The sequence below is a fragment of the Gadus morhua genome, chromosome 4 (assembly GCF_902167405.1).
Source record: "Gadus morhua chromosome 4, gadMor3.0, whole genome shotgun sequence".
Lineage (NCBI taxonomy): Eukaryota > Metazoa > Chordata > Actinopteri > Gadiformes > Gadidae > Gadus > Gadus morhua.
Window position 1 is genome coordinate 3,210,487 of NC_044051.1, and position 19,403 is coordinate 3,229,889.

Sequence of the window (19,403 nt, forward strand, 5' to 3'; positions counted from 1 at the left end):
CTCTCCCCCCCTCCCTCCTCTCCCCCCCCCTCCCTCCTCTCCCCCCCCCTCCCTCCCTCTTCTTCTCTCCCTCCTCTGTGTTCCCAGATCTCGCCTGCATTTGTTTAATCGTTTGCAGTTCTCTCTCTCCCTCGCTCTCGCTCTCGCTCTCGCTCTCTCTCTCTCTCGCTCTCGCTCTCTCTGGTATCTCATGTGCTGTCCTCTTCCTTGAGCGTCGCTGCACAGCTACGGCTGGCTCGCAAAATGCTCTATTTGTTTCGGGATATAAAGTCGCAGTATTATTTACGATTTTAGTTTCTTTGACTGCACTCCATCTCACGTTTAGTTTCAGGGGGTCGGTTTTGAGCGGGACGCCCGAGAGAATTCACGACTTATATTTGAAGTGAAGACTGTTCTCTCCTCACACGCTCCCCTTTTTAGCTACAAAGGATAAAGTGTACGATTCCGAGTCTTTGGGAAACAACGGAACCGTTCTCAAGACGAGAAGCCTCGACAGGAGAAGGAAGACGAGGTGCGACCGGTGAACCAAGGTCAACGCCACGTCTACCACCCGTCTCCCCCTCTGTTTGCAAGAGTTCAAACCCTCCTGTCTTTTATTCTCCTCACCTACACACACACACACACACACACACACACACACACACACACACACACACACACCCTCCCGCTCTCATTTGTTCTCACAAACTAAACTTGGAGGGGGGGTCTTGAAAGGCAGCCGCCACTCTGACGCCGCTTCAACAATCATTTCTGAGCGTTTCGCGGCGCCACAGAACTCCTCGTCGGAGGGACCCAGTGGAACCGGCCCGCCCTTGAGTTCCCCCCCCCCCCCCCCCCCCCCACACCCCAATGTCAGAGCTCACTTCAAAGGGCCCCGGAACACGAGGCAGAGCTCAGAGGGGGCCCGTAGAGGGGGCTCCCGCTGCAAACAATTATTCCGGCCGCGGGTACCTTCCGCAGGGCGGGAGAATCCTGGGGATTGATCTATCGCCGGGGCGTGGTTTCAGATTGATCTGCCGTCTCCCGGCCGTCTCCCAACGCCAATCACAACCACATCCGGCCGCGGCTGGTTTGGTTCTGGTGTTGGTGTTTTCGCCGTGACCTAAATATCGGGCTCTTTGTCTCCCTTTAGACGATTGTCTTTCTAGTCGATTTTTATCTGTGGGTTCGCCGACAGGTTTGGGAACGTGCGAGAACAAGGCTGGGTTTGGGCTGTTTATAAATGATTAACACATCTTTTATTTTATTTATGTTTTTTGCACATTTGCATGATATTCAGCAGTTCGGCATCAGCGTTTAGTCACCGCTGTGCAGTGTGTTTCACACACCCCTAAGGGTGTGTGCAGTGAGTAATGAATGGTTTGGTGTGAGGCAAGGCCAGCAATGAAAACGTAAAAGTATTCAGACAGTTGTTTGGTTGAAAAGCAGTGCAACTTTATAATCCCTGTTCTGCTCTCTCTCTCTTTGACTAGTTGTCTTCAGACTCTCACTCACTCACTCACTCACTCACTCACTCTCATGTTGTTTCTCTTCTCTTTCTCGCATTCTCCATCTCTCTTTGTCTCTCTCACACTCCATCTATCTCCCTCCTCCGCTATCTCTCTCCCTTTGTGTGTGTGTGTGTCTCTCCATCTCCTTCTTCCCTCTCCCGCTCTCTCTTTGACTGTGTCTTCAGTTTCCCCTCCCTCTGCAAACAAACCTATCTGGCCTCTGTACCTGAGATATTCACCTGGGTCAGGGCCGAGGGAGGAGGAGGAGGAGGTGGGAGCTTTCATGGTGTCCGGCTGTATCATCCAAAATAAATAACAGAACCTCTCTCTTCTTCTCTCCCCCCTCTCTTCTCCTCTTGCTCTGGGAGTGTGTGTTGTGGAGATCTCCATCCGACCGGGCCTTCCTATATCATGCATCTCTCTCTCTCTCTCTGTCTCTGTCTCTGTCTCTGTCTCTCTCTCTCTCTCTCTCTTTCTCTCTCTCTCTCTCTCACACAAACACGGACTCCGGTAGGGCCTGTGCACAGCGGGGAAAAGGTGCGTTTGAAAAGCGGGCGCTGAGTGAAACGCGCGCTCCCCCACCCCCCACCCCACCCCCCTCCAGGTAACCACCCACACCAAAAGTCTGGAGAACAAACGTCCCCCCCATCGGCGGCACGTCCAACAGGAAGTCAGCGGCCGGCGTAAACACGGATGAATAAGTAAAAGCGCAAAGTTATTTTTCCCCGGTCATCTTCTTTCTTTCTGTGTTTGTTTGTTTGTTTGGATCGTTGCTGGAGGAATTTATTTTATTTATTTATTTCCGCGCACAGGTGTCGAGCAAAGTAAAGAAAGGAAGAAAAAAAAAACACATGCAAAAAAAAAAAAACTTGGGCTTCACTTCTACCCACCGAGCCCAAACATACTGCAGCAACAGAAACTCCACCGTCGCAGCCTCCATCATGTCTGCGGCTTCTGTCTGTCTGTCTGTCTGTCTGTCTGTCTGTCTGTCTGTCGCTCTCTCTCTCTCTTTCTCTCTCTCTCTTTCTCTCTCTCTCTCTGTCTCTCTCTCTCCCCCTCTTTCCTCTCTCTGCCTCTCTTTCTCCTCTTTCTCTCTCTCTTTTCTCTCTCTCTCTACCTGTCTCTCTCTCCCCCTCTTTCCTCTTTGTGTCTCTCTTTCTTCTCCGTCTGTCTGTCTGTCTGTCTGTCTGTCTGTCTGTCTGTCTGTCTGTCTGTCTGTCTGTCTGTCCGTCCATCACACCACACGGTGAGAACGTGAATCACATGTAAACCCGCGTCCGTCCGTCTGTCCGTCCGTCCGTCCGTCTGTCCGTCCGAGCCGGCCTTGTAAACGCTGTCTCCGTGCGGCCACGCCCCCCCTGCGGATGCCTGGGGGGGCGGAGCCTCGCCGGGAGTGTCAGTGTGTTCAACTTGTGTTCTGAATAAAGAGTTGTGCGAGGCTCTCCCTGGGAGCCGCGGCGTCTCGCCCCCTGCGTCCGCCCAGAGCAGGTGAGGCCCGGTCGGGGTTTGATCTCTCAAACATGTATTCCGTCTCTTCTCTCTCTCCGGCACCAGGGAGATCGCAGCCAAGGTCAGTGCTCAAAGGCAAGGTGCACCCTGGGAAATGAGCCTGTCTGAGTGTGTGTGTGTGTGTGTGTGTGTGTGTGTGTGTGGGGGGGGGGATGTGGGGATGTGTGTGTATATCTTTGTGCACGCATGTGTGTGTGAGAGTGTGCATATGTACGTGTGCGTGTTTGTGTGTATATGTATGTGTGAGTGTTTTTGTGCGTTTGTGTGTATATGTATGCGTGTGTGTGTCTGAGTGAGGGTGTGTGTGTGTGTGTGTATATGTATGGGTGTGTATCTGAGTGAGGGTGTTTGTGTGTATATATGTGTGTGTGTGTGTATATGTATGGGTGTGTGTGTGTGTGTGTATGAATGTGTTTGAGTGAGGGTGTGTGTTTGTGTGCATATGTATGGGTGTGTTTCTGAGTGTGTGCGTGTGTGTTTGTGTATATGTAGGTGTATGTCAGAGTGTGTGTGCGTCCCCCCGGGCTCCAGGAGGGCTTCAGAAGACTGATCCTGGCCCTGGTGCTGTCCCTGGGCGGCCCCTTCACTACCTGTTCCTAGCACACAGGGAACCAGAGGGACGCTCCAATCGTATCCCTGATATCATCTCAGACTCACGGGCCAATTATGCTCATCGTTTACTCTCTCACTCTCTCTCGATCTGTCTCTCTCTCCCCTCTTTTCACTCTCTCTATCTCTCTCTCTTTCTCCCCCTCTTTTCTCTCTCTCTCTCTCCCCCTTTCCTGTGTGTGTCTCTGTTACTCCTGCCTCTCTCTGTGTATCTCTTGCTCTCTCTCTCTCTGACGCTCTCTCTCTCACTTTCTCTCTCTCTCTGTCTCCCTCTTTCCTCTCTGTGTCTCTCTTTCTTCTCCCTCTCCCTCGGGTTCTCTCTCTGCCTCTCTTTCTCCTCTCTTTCTCTCTCTCTCTCTGTCTCTCTCTCTCTACCTGTCTCTCTCTCCCCCTCTTTCCTCCTCTCTCTCTCTCTCTCTCTCTCTCTCTCTCTCTCTCTCTCTCTCTCTCTCTCTCTCTCTCTCTCTCTCTCTCTCTCTCTCTCTCTCTCTCTCTCTCTCTCTCTCTCTCTCTCTCTCTCTCTCTCTCTCTCTCTCTCTCTCTCTCCCTCCCTCCCTCCCCTGCGTTAACCTTCAGATCACTTTCTCCAGAGTATGTACAGCTCTGCTTCGTGGAGAATCCAGGAGGAGGTGATCAAAGCGAAGGAGAAGTTAAATATTGGTTCTATGTTAGTCTACACCCTGGCGGTCCGTGAACAAACAAGGCGTGAGCAGGACTCTGCAAACGAGTTAAGTTGATGGTGAGATACTGAATGTATCTGAGCACATGTACATCGGTTCTATGGTTTAGGGCTTTATCGTGTTTGTTTGATTTATATAAGGATACTTTACAGTCAGTGTGTTTAGATTGACAATCTAGTTCATTGTAACTTGTCACATTTCATCTAATAATTTTTCCATTAATGCCACTACACATGACATCATGAACTTAAGAATAATTTTTGGTTAGTATATGCTATTATTAATACTGTAAATTACCATTACAATTATAATAACATAATTGATCTAAATTTTTACATGAATTGAGCACCAATTCATGTTACTGTAACACTCTTCACAAAAATTAAGTTAAACACTCCTAAGACATATAAATGATTGATAAATTATAAAGCATCATATCTGCTTTTCTGTAGTCTGTGCACCTTCACATAAACAATAACCGGGAAAACATAGCCACAAAGATTTAGAAAAAATGTTGTGCGGTCAGCCGACTATTAATTCCATTATCAATCCATTTCCTAATTTGTGTTGCGTAAATGAGTTATGTATTATTAATTTGTGATTAATATAACTGCTGCAGCAAGGGGCGTTGCCCTTGCAGGATTTATCAAATGACTCGACCAATCAATGCTACAAGTCAGAGAGGGGGGAGGGGTCGGATCGATACGGGGCTTGCTCCCGTATCAGTTGACCAGAGAAGACATTTATTTTCTGATCATCAATCACCCAGATGAATGTGTCATTTAATACAAAATTCAATCCGACATGTATTTCTTAAGAGATGGTATTAAAAAAAATCAAATCGGAAAAAATAACGCGCAAAATGTTTGATGCATTTATATAACTGATAACTGAATCCCAAAACCGTTATGTATGCGCACCCCTAACGGTAATGTATCAGGTTTTGACCCGAATTAACATACCGTGTATTTCAATACTTATTCAGGGCGAGACGTGAAAAATGTATACCCGCTCTGAAAGATAAATCACTTGTGTACGTATAGGCCAAAGATATAAAACCGGGGAGAAAAGACACCTGCTAAGTAATGTTAAATACATTTTTCCTCCAAACTCATTTTCGGGTGGCTATATTTCTTTCCCCCTCATTCAACACCGCGGTGTGAAATAAATGACATCCTCACTTGTTGGACGTGAAAAGTATCCATCACGCACCGCGGGCGGGCCTCCTGCCACCGACTGTGCGGACGTTGAGAGACGCGTTTTCCGTGTACTCGACCATTTATAAAACCGCATGTACAATGTGTCTGTCATTGAAGCCTTTTTAAACAATAACCAATGACAAATGAGGATTTCGGCGGGGGCGGGACTTGGAACAAATCGTCAAACCATTTCAGACTCTTGTCCTACTGCTGTGTGTGTGTGTGTGTGTGTGTGTGTGTGTGTGTGTGTGTGTGTGTGTGTGTGTGTGTGTGTGTGTGTGTGTGTGTGTGTGTGTGTGTGTGTGTGTGTGTGTGTGTGTGTGTGTGTGTGTGTGTGTGTGTGTGTGTGTGTGTGTGTGTGTGTGTGTTTTTCATTTTCTTGTCCTAATGCCGCCCATTACTTCATCCTCCTCATCATCATGAACCGCCTCCAGCACCTTCCTGGTCTGTGTGTTGTTGTTGCCCCCCCCCCCTCTGGTACATCTGCTTGAGGCTTAAAGAAACGCTGATGAATTAAACAACAGAAGCGCAATCAATCTGAGGGAGCCGATTTGTCAGGTGTGAGCGAGGAGCTCAGCGCGGCGGTGACAAATCCCGGCCGCGGCGGCGGGTCGGAGCGTCTCTCGTCGGGGGCTGGTGCGCTGTTTACCTCCTCAGGTGAGCCGGCCGACTCTGTCAGCAACGCAACTTCAGAATCCAACAGGAAGCAAAAACAACAGCGCCGAGAATAACAAACTTTTAAAGAAAGGGAAGTTGGTTGAACAGTTTGCCAGAACAGACGTTATTGCGCACAGTATTGTGACATGTACTTTGCGAGTTTTTGTTGTACACCAGAATAACACAAAATAAAAGTCACGAAATAACACAAAATAAAAGCCCCCTGAGGCCATACAGAGCTGCCAAGTTTTGAGAAAATCTTGGAGGGAGGTTTGAGCGGAACATTTGTTTGGGGCCCGTTGGGGTCGCTGCCAAACGCTGAAGATATAACTTAAACCCACATCCCAAGTTTCATAACTTCTAATCCTTACCCAAACCATGCAAAAGTGAATGGGGGTCAATGATCACCACTATTGACCTGTGTGTGTGTGTGTGTGTGTGTGTGTGTGTGTGTGTGTGTGTGTGTGTGTGTGTGTGTGTGTGGTTGGCAGGCGACATCAGTCCACTTCCTGCGCCCGGGGCTGCGCTGCGTGTGATTGGACGGCAGGTGACGACTAGCCGTCCAGATTCCTTCTGATCTCCGTGCCTTCACGTAAGTTCTGCTCGTGCATCAGACCCACAGAGAAGCTGCCATCACTCCATTTACTCTCTCTCTCTCACACACACAAGCCGGAGCGCGCACACACACACACACACAAAAGTAGGAGCACACACACACACAAGCAGGTTATTTTACACAGAAGCAGGAGTGAACACACACAAGCAGGAGTGAACTCACACAAGCAGGTACACACACAAACACACACGCACACGAGAAGGTGCTCGCACAGAAGCAGTAGCACACACACACGCATGCGTACATGCACGCAGGAGCACACTTGCGCAGGAGTACATACACACAGATGTCTACGTGCTCGCGTGGACACACACACACACACACACACACACACACACACACACACACACACACACACACACACACACACACACACAGCCCTCCTCAGACAGCAGCAGTAGAGGCTAGGATGTTTTTAGCAGCAGAAGTGGATTATTAAGAGCCAGCCTGTCACATCTCTGCCAAAACAGCACTCACAAAGCCTTGGGTCCAAAAATACAGCATTGCTTTGTCCTGCTATTTTTTGTGTTTTTGTTTCTGTATTTTAAGGGTTGATTATATAAAACAACAAACTGCTGGATCAAAATGGAGCAACAGAAACCGTGTTATTTTCGCGGGTACGTCGGGTCATATTTATTTGATAGTCCTTCGTCACGTTAACCCTCGCTTGTCCATCGCCATGGTCACAACAAATTGAGCCCATCAGAACCAAGAAATGAAATAAGTACAATCTGCAGTGAGTCCCTTATTAAGAAGCCAACTGTGAAATTTCAAATCCCGACCATCAAAATGTCTTAACAAACCGACAGTGTTCATCCTAACGTCTATGGTTTTCCGTTTCCCTGACACCTAAACTAAAGGATCTTCCTCAACTCATTCCAGCGCCAAAAAAAACAACGTCCGTTCTCAAAGCAACGAAGCCGTTGTTCGTAATAACAATCCAAACGACCGCAGACCGGGAGGGAGAACTGGCAGGATGACCTGGTTCCCAGTCTTTAACAGTTTCCTAATGTCTCTGATCAACCGACAGCGAGAGCTTTAACTCCCCCCCCTCCACCCCCACTCTGCTGAATTTACACATTCACCCTTCGTTTCTCCGCTGAAGGTCGAGACCCGAGCGATGTCTCAATTAAAGAAGCGGGAAGTTTGTTCTCACCCCGCCTCACCTTACGTCTTCCTTAAGATGAAGCCCCACGCCTCAATCGTGCGCTAGGATCATCCCTCATCCCTGCCCCCCCCCCCGCTATCCCCTTTGTTTTAATCCCCCCCCCCCCCCCCCCCCCCCCCCCCTCATCTGCGTTTCCCACTAATGAAATTAACACCCGAGGAGTCTTCCCCCCCCCCCCCCCCCCCCACCTCAATCCCAGCATCACATATTCAGAGCGTGCACTCAAACACACGCTGCCTCTGTATCATACCACAGAGACTCAAGTGAGCGCTTCGCGTTTCAAAGCTCTCTCGCTCTCTCTTTCTCGCTCTCACACTTTTCTCGGTGGAGGGGTCGTTCTGTGTTCGACTCCTCGTTCTCAGAGGATTCCGGTCGGTTGTTTTCGTCTCTAGGAGTCGGGAGACGGCTGAAGGGGAACCTTCCAAGGTGAAGGAGTTCCACAGAGCTCCGCGTTTCAGTACTAAAGCCATGTTCGTTTTTTTTTTTACATTTTCTTTATTACAACCGTTTTTATTTTATACAATATGAATGTGTTCATAATATTATCGACAACAATAAAGCACTTTTCGTCAACGGCGGCTCTATACACGTTACTTAAAACGCTAAACTGGCATCATACTCTCGTTTAAACTCTAAACAGAGTTAAGAGCTGAAACCAAAACTGTCCCCATTTTAACCAACCGTAGGCACACCCTATTATTTATACTTCATATCGCTGTCGGGAGATGTGTATCTCTTCTATGTTTAGCAGAAATGAACGTAGAAGGCCACAAGCATCGAGGCATTTTAAATTCATCCTGCTTGCCAATAGCTGCTGGCAAATCTACTGAAACAAACTGTAAGACAGAGTGTGATCACATTGATTCCACAGACGCTTTCATACTTCAGTGTGTTCCTGCGTGTTTGCAGTATGGCAAATGTGGAAAAAAATACAAATTGGAATGCTAATCGTCTTCTATGATTCTGATTGGTTGACAGTTGTGATTGTTCCGCGGCTCTGATCGGTGTATGAAATAACAAGGCTACTTATTCGCAGAGGATGTCGTTCCGAACTTCGGCCAAGGCAACTTTGCTTGTTGAATGTCGGAAACTGAGGAATCCTGGTTGCTTTAGAAGTTCCGGGTCAGAGGTCATCGTGGTTGTTGTTGTTGTTGTAACGTCTGCTGTACGTCTCAGGCCATGGGGAGCTCGTGAAGAGCAGGGTATCGGCCCGTTACGTAGTGAAAGATCTGCAGGAAGAGGAAGAACGACATGGACCACTTTCAATACTTAAAAGTGTTGCATTGATTCTGAACCCTGACTTGTTCTGCGACGCAGTAACGCGAAAGTATTTATGCAGAACATTGTTTCTCACGCTACGGGTTGGTAGGCTCTCCAAAAGGCCGACGGCTGAGGCTATGGGTTGATGTATTCCCAGCTGAGGCCCAAGGCTGTTAACGCCTCAGATGAACAGTCACCTCCAGTTGGGTCTGGTTAGGGATGGCTTTTCCCACAGCAAACGTTAATTATTAATTAACTATATAAAGGTGTGTGTGCGTGTACGTACGCATGCATGGTTGTGGTTGTAGGTATGTGTGTATGTGTGCGTGCGTGTGCATGTGCATAGGCACAAGCAAGCAAGCACGTACACGTGTAGATACGCGTGTATGAGTGTGCGTGCACGAATCCGAGAGGGCTTTCCTGTGTACATATGCATGCGTGTACATATGCACGCGTGTGCGTGCGTGTGTGTGTGTGTGTGTGTGTGTGTGTGTGTGTGTGTGTGTGTGTGTGTGTGTGTGTGTGTGTGTGTGTGTGTGTGTGTGTGTGTGTGTGTGTGTGTATAATGAGTGCATGTGCGCGTGCCAGCGGGCGGACCTGTCTCTCGATGTCGGCCAATAGGGAGCTGGCTCCCAGGCGGAAGAGGTGGGGGCTGAGCCACTCGTCCCCCAGCTCCTCCTTCATCAGCGCCAGCCACACCAGGGACTCCTGCGCCGTGCGGATCCCCCCCGCCGGCTTGAAGCCCACCTGGGACCAGAGGAGGGCCGTGATTGGATGAGGTCAGTGGAGGGGGCGGGATGAACAGTGAGGGGGACAGAGGGGATTGGATAAGGGGGGCGGGGGCGGGATGAACGGTGAGGGGGACAGAGGGGATTGGATAAGGGGGGTGGAGGGGGCGGGACATGCATTGTTAATAATAATAATAATAATAATTATAATAATAATAATAAACGACCACAAAAAACAATTAAAAGCAGCTACAAGGATTTAGGAAGACGTAAATAAGATATTGCGGCGCCAGCAATTATTAGATTCATTTGTAAACAAAGATGATTAAATTCGGCTAATTATTCTGTGGTTTTGCGAGGGAATCGGAAGTTGATAATATCTTATTGTTTATGCCAAGTGTCTGTGAGATATCTGTGTGGAAGAACAGAGAGCTTGTGTGGACATCGAGGGTCTACTGCCAGCACGTCTAACCCGTTTAGTGTTGGGAGAGTGCCTAAGTCAATCTTACTTGTGTATATGGTGTAGATAGTTATCAGTTTAAACACACGACATAAAAGACTTGTGTTAGCAAATATGATGTAGCAAGTAGCAACGTGGTAATGTTATACGTCCACAACAATAATACATCTTATTCATGTAATACTCTAAATCCTTGTATTTGATGTATATATATATTCTTCATGCTACATTTTCCATTCGATATAATAACTCAGAAAAGCTTTACTTTGCGGGGTTGTTTTCTAAAGTAGTCTGAATCTGAACACTTGCACTTTTGTAGATAAAAGTAAATATAAGATATATAAATAGAGCGATACGGACAAAATAAATAGGATTCAAAATGGAGCATTTGTTTGGTCGAGGTCTGACACTAGCGGTTGGGATTTGGCCGTAAGCAACCGACACAACTTGTTTCTTTCAGGGAGAGAAAAGCAAAAAAAATCGAAACGCCACGTTGAGTAAAGTGTATTATTTGGCTGTCATCCATGACATTTGTCTTCTCCCTAAACCGAACTCTATTCAGAATGATGACGGTGGCCTTTAAAAGCCGTCTTGCTGAAACAATCAACCTCCGACGCTATGAAAGGGAGCCAATGTATGCGGCGCAAATAAATAAAGAATGGACCGCGAACGTAGAGAGAATTAACCGACTATATAAACCACAGCCAGGGTTAAACTGTAGAGGAGAAGGTACAACTGGGGATGAGATTTAACAACTGCCGTGTATTGTACACTTTATACTGTGTGTGTGTGTGTGTGTGTGTGTGTGTGTGTGTTTGTGTGTGTGTGTGTGTGTGTGTGTGTGTGTGTGTGTGTGTGTGTGTGTGTGTGTGTGTGTGTGTGCATTGTTTCAATTTACACTGTATGTGTGTTTGTGTTGTACACCTTACACTGTGTCTGTGTGTTTCTGTGTGCGTGTGTATTGTTCACTTCACACTCTGTATGTGTTGTACACTTTACAATGTGTGTGTGTGGTACACTTTGTGTGTGTGTGTGTGTGTGTGTGTGTGTGTGTGTGTGTGTGTGTGTGTGTGTGTGTGTGTGTGTGTGTGTGTGTGTGTGTGTGTGTGTGTGTGTGTGTGTGTGTGTGTGTGTGAGAGAAACAGTGTGGGGTTTTTTGGGGTCTCAGGTCATTAATCTGCATAATCATCTCTTCCTGGGAGAGTTTAAAGCGCGGCTCCTGACAGAGTGAGTCAGAGGACCCTCTCTACACCGCTCACCTTGTGACCCGTACGCAGGAAGTAGTCACGGATGGCCCTCACCATCACTATGGCAACGGGGTAGGTGGCGTTCACCGACTCTTTCCCCGTGGAGGTCTTGATGAAGTCCGAGCCTGTCGAGAGAACGAGAAACGACCCGAGTGAACCTTCACAGTAAGAGCGTGGACTCAAACAGGCGCAGTTTACCGAAAAATGTACAAAACCAAAGGAAAAAAACTGTTGGTGTCAATGTTTTTACATTGCTAACGCTAGCAGCTAGCCTTCTGTAAGCTAGGGGGAATATTCTGGAGCCGGAGATCGACATGATTTAATTAGAAAGTCTTTTTGTCCGTCAACGGTGGTCGGACATAAAGCTCTCACGTTTGGTCTTACTTTAGTCTTACTCTTTTGTTACGGATGCTAACGGCAGCAGGAAGGAAGGAGTTTAGTTTTGGAAATTATCAAACCCTTTATCAAAAGGTAAATAAAGGCGGCCAAACATTATATAACTACATTCTTTCTTTCTGAGTTGCGTCTCAGAATGTCTCTGAGCTAGGCATAAAAGGTCACTCTTTTGTCAGTTAGGGCCATGCTAGCAGGCGCTAACGGCTAGCAGGCGCTAACGGCTAGCAGGCGCTAACGGCTAGCAGGCGCTAACGGCTAGCAGGCGCTAACGGCTAGCAGGCGCTAACGGCTAGCAGGCTTACAGAGGGGCGAAGCATCCAGCTCATCAGGAAGGAGATATGAAACACGAAAGTTAAAATAAAATTAAAATCAAAGTCTCCTTTCCCCTTTTTTTTTATTCAGAGGCAATTATGTTCGATCAGCTTTTCTGATAAAAATAGAAGACGAAGGCGTGTTCTTATCATAGATTAACCCCAAACTGTGGACCGGGGGTTTAATAAGAAAGAAGTAGAGATATTGAAAGGAAGAAAGAACGAAGGAAAGTGTCCTTCCCTTCAGCCTCCCCGGCCCCATAATGACGGTTCATTACTGCAAGGAACAAGACGAACATTTTACAGTTCATTAAATACATGTTCTATGTATTCTCCCCCTCTCCCCCCCCTCCCCCCTTCTGTCTCACTCTCTCTCTCTCTTCCTCAAACTGGCATAATCCTTAAGATTCGTTATGGGCGAGTCTTAATTACCAGATAATGGATAATGGTTATTAAACGCGGGCGGTAATGAAGCTCTATTCATTCCCGCGTCGGACAGCCCGGTTACTGCGGCGCCATAGCGAGGGTAAAATAGCCCGCGTCGCAGATTAATGGCTGAAATTATCATTCAATTTCAGGAGTCTCATACGCAATTCATAGGAACAAGGGGAGATTAAGGAGCGCTCGCCGGCGACAAAAGCAATGCATTTTAATAATGATCTCTATCGCGGCCCCCTGACAATTTGGCTCTGTAATCGGCTTATTATGGGATGGCTAGTTAAGCGCAAGGTGGCTGGGTGCGCACGTGCGTGTGCGTGTGTGCACGTGCATGCACGCCGGGTATGACAGGCCCTAGCGCCTATACAGTACATCAGGTTCAACTGTTTTCCGAGCGGCAGTTTGTCCATATTTGAGCAACAGCGCCACTTGGTGGCCGAATTGAGAGACTGCACTGTTAAAAACCGAAATCTCAGGTCAGCGTCGAGAGATCGACTAGTTCGCCTTTTTATGGTTATTTTCTAATTAAAAGCCTTCCTTGAATTTGATGTCTAGTAGAAGTGAGGTAAAGAGAGCGAAAGTGTGTGTGTGTGTCTGTCTGTCTTACCGGCCATCATGGACACCAGGCTGGCCTTGTAGACGTTGGTGTAGGTGCCCAGCTCTCCGATGGCCAGGATGGTCTTCATGTGGGCGTCGCCACAGGCCTCCCGGAACTGCCGGATCTCATCGTACATGGCTGAGAGCGAGAGAGCGAGAGAGATAGAGGTTCCTAAACCTTTTCATCCAGAGGCCCCAAAGACTGCTTCAGCTCCCGGCTCACAAACCCCTGAGCACACTGCAGTCACTGCTGCTTTCCTTGTATTATTAGTCTCTTCAAAAGCAGCATAATGATGCAACAGGAATCACACTTCACCTCATGGTGAATGTTACGATCTAACGATACAAGAACCATTTTGTTTAGAATACAAACTAATATTCAGCCCAGAACACGGCGAGTGGCTCTGGAGGTAGAGCGGGCTGGCTGGTCACCGGAAGGTTGCTGGTTCGATCCCCGGCTCCTCCTAGCTGAGTGTCGAGGTGTCCCTGAGCGAGATGCCTCACCCTGACTGCTCCTGACGAGCTGGCTGTCATACTGCAGGGTTGACTCCCCGTTGTTTGTGCTAATAAACTTAGCACAAAAAGTAAGGAGATTTGTGTTTGGTTGATTATTTCTCTGTGGTAACAATGCTTTTTGGCAATAAATCTTATACCGTTGGAAAGCCTGTATAGTTCCCTTTCAAATGCTGCCCTGTTTGTAGGGAACATGCACTTGTGGGATGAGCAGCAGAGCCGAGTGTGTGGGTTGCGCCCATAAACATTTTGAACTCAACGGGCTTCCCAGTGGTATAAGATTTATTGCCAAAAAGAATTGTTACAACAGAGAAATTATCAACCAAACACAAATTTCCTTACTTTGTGCTTAGTTTATGTATATGAATGGGTGAACGTTAGGCAGTATTGTAAAGCGCTATGAGTGGCCACTGGTTGGAGAAGCGGGATTTAACTCTGGAATTCTGTTTGGGAACTTGGAAACACAATCTCGGAAACCCCAATCTATCTGACGTCAAACATTCCCATCCGAGCCACGGCCACCAGTCCGTGTGGTTGGGTCATGTGACCGAACGCATGTCACGTGACCAGAACCGACCTTCCCATTGGCCGGTCAGCGCCAGCGTGCGGTTGATGACGATGTCGATCTCGGCGGCGCCGTCCGCCACCGCGCCCCGGACCTCCTCCAGACGGACCCGGAGAGGGGTCTGACCCGCCGGGAAGCCTGTCGCCACTGGAGGGGGGAGGGGGGGGAGGGAGGGGAGAGGAGGGAGGAGAGGGGAGGGAGGGGGGAGGGGAGAGGGGAGGGAGGGGGGGAGGAGGAGGAAGGGGGGGAGAATGGAGGGGGGAGAGAAATTTAAGAAAGGGAGGAGAGAGAGGGAGGGAGAGAAGGAGGGGGGAGAGAGAGGGGGGAGAAAGAGAGGGAGGGAGGGAGAGAGGAGGGACAGAGGGGGAGGGAGGAAGGTGTTGAGGACAGAGGGAGGGGTGAGGAAGGAAGGGGAGGAGAGAGGGAGGGGTGAGGAAGGAAGGGGAGGAGAGAGGGAGGGGTGAGGAAGGAAGGGGAGAAGAGAGGGAGGGGTGAGGAAGGAAGGGGAGGAGAGAGGGAGGGGGGAGGAAGGAAGGGGAGGAGAGAGAGGGGGGGAGGAAGGAAGGGGAGGAGAGAGGGAGGGGGGAGGAAGGAAGCAAGGATGGGGGAGGAAGGGAGAGAGAGGAGATCTGAGTTGTTGCAGGCGACGGTGAGAATATGAATGACAGAAACGGCGAGAGGGCTCCGTTTCTGATCCCTTCGTTATCATTCTGTACACACGCACGCACACAAACCACGCACATACAGTATTTAAGAGCACAAACACACCGCTGAACCAACACACACACAACACACACATCCAACCAGAGCACAATTCTGGTTTTAACGTGTTTTCGTCTTAGTTTGTTTCATGTTTACTTGTGAGGCGTCTGCGGTGGTGCTAAGAAAAGCACAATCCAAATCTAAAAGGTATTATTAGTTATCTTTTAAATATTCCTTCTGATATCGGCGTGAACTGTGCAGAGACGCTGAGACAACACTCAAAGACACAGACAACGGCCTCGCCGTCACGAGTCTTGTTTTAAAGAGCAAAAATAGATCTAAAGTCTCTCATCCAGGATGTTTAATCGGGTCTTTGATACGCCTCTCTCAGGGGAATAACTGATTTATCCGAGTGCTTTTCCTCCACTTTCCAGCAGATTCTCACCTGACGCCACTGGGAGGCTGGAGTTGGCGGCTTTCAGAGTCTTGACCGCGTCCGCAACGCGTGACGGGTACACACACACGGCCCCGGTGGTCAAACCTGTCGGAATGGGAGATACGCACGCACACACATTTAGAGGGTCACATCGAAACCATAATAATAATAATAATATAATTAAAACCTAATAATTTATAACTGAAAGTATACACAACATTAAACATGTTTTTTCATATGCAATATAACCTATTTGGTAATTATTTTCTTCCACTCTGTATAATCTTTAGCGAAGTCCTAGACGAGTTTGCAGATAAAACTGAAACGTGAGTAAACGCTGCCATCTAGTGGTCACATTAAGTAATGCAGTCTGTCAGACCGACCGGCTGTTAGGAGACCAATCCCTTGGGCCAGCTCTAAGAATTGCCAATACACATAATAATGAATGAGTCATTGATATATTTTCCCATAATCATCAAGAATAATTCATGCGATATACAGGTGCTGGTCAAATTATTAGAATATCATGAAAAAGTTGATTTATTTCAGTAATTATATTCAGAACGTGAAACTTACATATTATATCAATTCATTACACACAGAGTGATATATTTGAAATGTTTATTTCTTTTAATTTGGATGATTAGTACTGACAATTACTGAAAATCCCAAATTCAGTATCTCAGAAAATTAGAATATTAGTTACGACTAGTACAAAAAATGATTTTTTAGAAATGGCGGCAACTGAAAAGTATGAACATGGAAAGTTTCAGCATGTATGGCAATCAATACTTAGTTGCAGCTCCTTTTGCCTGAATTGCTGCAGCAATACGGCGTGGCATGGAGTCGACCAGTCTGTTGCACTCCTCAGGTGTTATGAGAGCCCAGGTTGCTTTAATAGTGGCCTTCAGCTCTTCAGCATTGTTGGGTCTGGCATCTCGCATCTTCCGCTTCACAATACCCAATAGGTTTTCTATGGGGTTAAGGTCAGGTGAGTTTGCAGGCCAATCAAGAAGAGGGATACCATGGTCCTTAAACCAGGTACTGGTAGATTTGGCACTGTGTGCAGGTGCCAAGTCATGTTGGAAAATGAAATCGTCACCTCCATAAAGTTGGTCCGCGGCAGGCAGCATAAAGTGTTCTAAAACTTCCTGGTAGACTGCTGCATTGACCCTGGACCTCAGGAAACACAGTGGACCAACAGCAGCAGATGACATGGAAACCCAGACCATTACTGACTGTGGAAATTTTACACTGGACTTCAGGCAACGTGGATTCTGTGCCTCTCCTGTCTTCCTCCAGACTCTGGGACCTTGATTTCCAAAGGAGATACAAAATTTACTTTCATCTGAAAACATAACTTTGGACCACTCAGCAGCAGTCCAGTCCTTTTTGTCTTGAGCCCAGGCGAGACGCTTTTGACGTTGTCTCTTATTCAAGAGTGGCTTTACACGAGGAATGCGACAGCTGAAGCCCATATCTTGCATACGTCGGTGTGTGGTGCTTCTTGAAGCACTGACTCCAGCTACAGTCCACTCTTTGTGGATCTCCCCCACATTTTTGAATCGGTTTTGTTTGACAATCCACTCCAGGGCGCGTTTATCCCTCTTGCTTGTACACTCTTTTCTACCACATCTTTTTCTTCCCTTCGCCTCTCTATTAATGTGCTTGGACACAGAGCTCTGGGAACATCCAACCTCTTTGGCAATGACCTTTTGTGTCTTGCCCTCCTTCTTTAAAGTATCAATGGTCATCTTTTGGACAGTTGTCAAGTCAGCAGTCTTCCCCATGATTGTGTGTCATACAGAATCAAAACGAGAGACCATTTAAAGGCTTTTCCAGGTGTTTTGAGTTAGTTAGCTATTTAGAGTGTGGCACCAGGTGTCTTCAATATCTGACCTTTTCACCATATTCTAATTTTCTGAGATGTTGAATTTAGGGTTTTCATTGGTTGTCAGCTATAATCATCTTCTTTTTGGCAAAAAACACTTATAATGTATCAGTCTGTTTGGAATGAATGTATACATTCTACAGGTTTGACTTTCTAAATGGAATTAATGAAATAAATCAACTTTTTCATGATATTCTAATAATATGACCAGCACCTGTATATCATTTAAAAACGTGACAAGCAAGTAATTATCGAGTATGCTACCTTAAAAAATAAATAAAAAAAAACTTGAACGGTAATCAATCCCAAATACCCATGATCAAAATCCCTCAAACCAGGAGTGATACACCACCCCCCCCCCCTCCCCAGTGCACCACGGGCCCCCTACCTCGGTCGTGCATGCCCATGCTCTTGAGCAGGTCGTAGGGCACCGGCTGCACCGCCTTCAGGCACAGGCGGTGCACGTTGGAGTGAGTGTCGTCGCCCGCCAGGGTGGTCAGGTCGATGCACGTCACAGCCTTCAACAGCCAGGCAGCCTAGTGGCCGGGAGCCAATCAGAACAGCCGCATTTTACCGTTGAGTCGTGGAGCGAATGTTTACGTTCGAGGCCGACTTTGTCGACTTTTTTAAGATGCGCGTGTGATCATCAGGCAGGTAGGGGTTAGAGGGCGTCCCGCTCAGGAATGACCACTAGGGGGCGAACGCGCGATACTGGGGATCGTACCCAGAACCTTTGGACCTTTGGACCTTTGGAGGCAGACCCCCCCCCCAGCCACTAGACCTCTGTATTTATTCATCTCCGTTTTTGCGTTGATGGATTTCAACCTATATATATATTACTATATAATATATTAGACAACATTTTTGTGACATACCTGCCATTGTTTCTTAGCCAGCTTGACGGACTGGATTTGTTGGGCTCTCTTCAGAACCGCCTGGGTGTTGACCCTCACCTTGGACACCCATTCCAGATCTAGCACAGAGGTAGGTTAGTTCAAATGTGAAAACAGCCAAACGTGACTTTGAACCACGAATGAGACACTCGGGTGTAGGCGTTGAACTCTGCTCCGTTCGGGCCAACGGGACACACGCTGAGACAACATGACTGTCGATCACATGACCTGGGGAAGACCAGGCTGTCATGCGTTCAGAATTAAAAGCGTTCATGTGGATGTTGGATGTAAACTATTTGCATTACACTTCCCTACTGACAAACACGGCAATGGTTCACCTACATAGAGCTAGATGCATGTAGTAGCCTACTGACTGTTTTAGACAGTCAGTTCTCTACAGATCTAGATAGAAACATATGGGTTGGCAAGGCGATGAACTCTGGTACAAAGGTGCATTTCATAAATCATCGTCCACCATTGGAGTTTAGTTCGCCACTATGGCAGCTTTTCACTACTAGTACTAATACAATGTATTAGTGTATGTGAACGTGTGACCGCACTTTGCAGATGTTATTAAAGTTATGATGATGCGACCATAACTGTTTGAGAATGGGGCGAATCTTACCAAGGTCCATTCCGGGGTTTCTTGCAGACATGTTTGCATGCGTCGACGTTTCGATCGATGAGGTGATGATGTGTTAGTATGTAATATTTAGTCGAATGAGGGGTTCTGACAGCAGACGGGTCTTCAGCGGAGGTCTACTGTACAACAACCGCTTTCGTCAAGTTGTGCGGGGTCATAACAGACGTCACTTCCGGGGAACGTTTTCAATGTAAAAGCTGCGGCCAAGAAGTAAAATACGACGAGCATTTTAAACCATTTTATATTGTGTGATCGTGTTTGCTAACCCTTTACTCTATAAAATTGATTTATTATATTGAAAATAAATCTTAGTCGAGTAGGAAGTACTACTTAGAAGTACATAATTGTGATTCTATAACTGCTTTTTCTGTGTGCGTGACGCTTGGCAAACTATC

The 19,403-nt window shown here is 47.4% G+C and overlaps 1 protein-coding gene across 1 annotated transcript; it reads right to left on the reverse strand.

The window, feature by feature from the left end:
* Positions 1-8,403: 8,403 nt before the first annotated feature.
* dera (deoxyribose-phosphate aldolase (putative)) lies at positions 8,404-19,177 on the reverse strand. Its single transcript, XM_030354422.1, has 9 exons — positions 18,991-19,177; positions 18,348-18,445; positions 17,861-18,008; positions 15,591-15,686; positions 14,456-14,590; positions 13,376-13,504; positions 11,636-11,748; positions 9,786-9,935; positions 8,404-9,157 (listed from the first exon to the last, which is right to left on the reverse strand). Exons 1-9 carry the CDS (start codon positions 19,019-19,021, stop codon positions 9,101-9,103), a joined length of 957 nt encoding a protein of 318 aa, XP_030210282.1. The 5' UTR covers positions 19,022-19,177; the 3' UTR covers positions 8,404-9,100.
* Between the last annotated feature and the right edge of the window lie 226 nt (positions 19,178-19,403).

Excerpts from the sequence above, each read along its gene's own strand:
- dera (XM_030354422.1), bottom strand. The coding sequence starts at position 19,021 with ATGTCTGCAAGAAACCCCGGAATGGACCTTG. Across the intron at positions 18,009-18,347 it reads TGGCTAAGAAACAATGGCAG|GCTGCCTGGCTGTTGAAGGC; the intron begins GTATGTCACAAA and ends CCCGGCCACTAG. Across the intron at positions 9,936-11,635 it reads TCCTGCGTACGGGTCACAAG|GTGGGCTTCAAGCCGGCGGG; the intron begins GTGAGCGGTGTA and ends CTCTGGTCCCAG.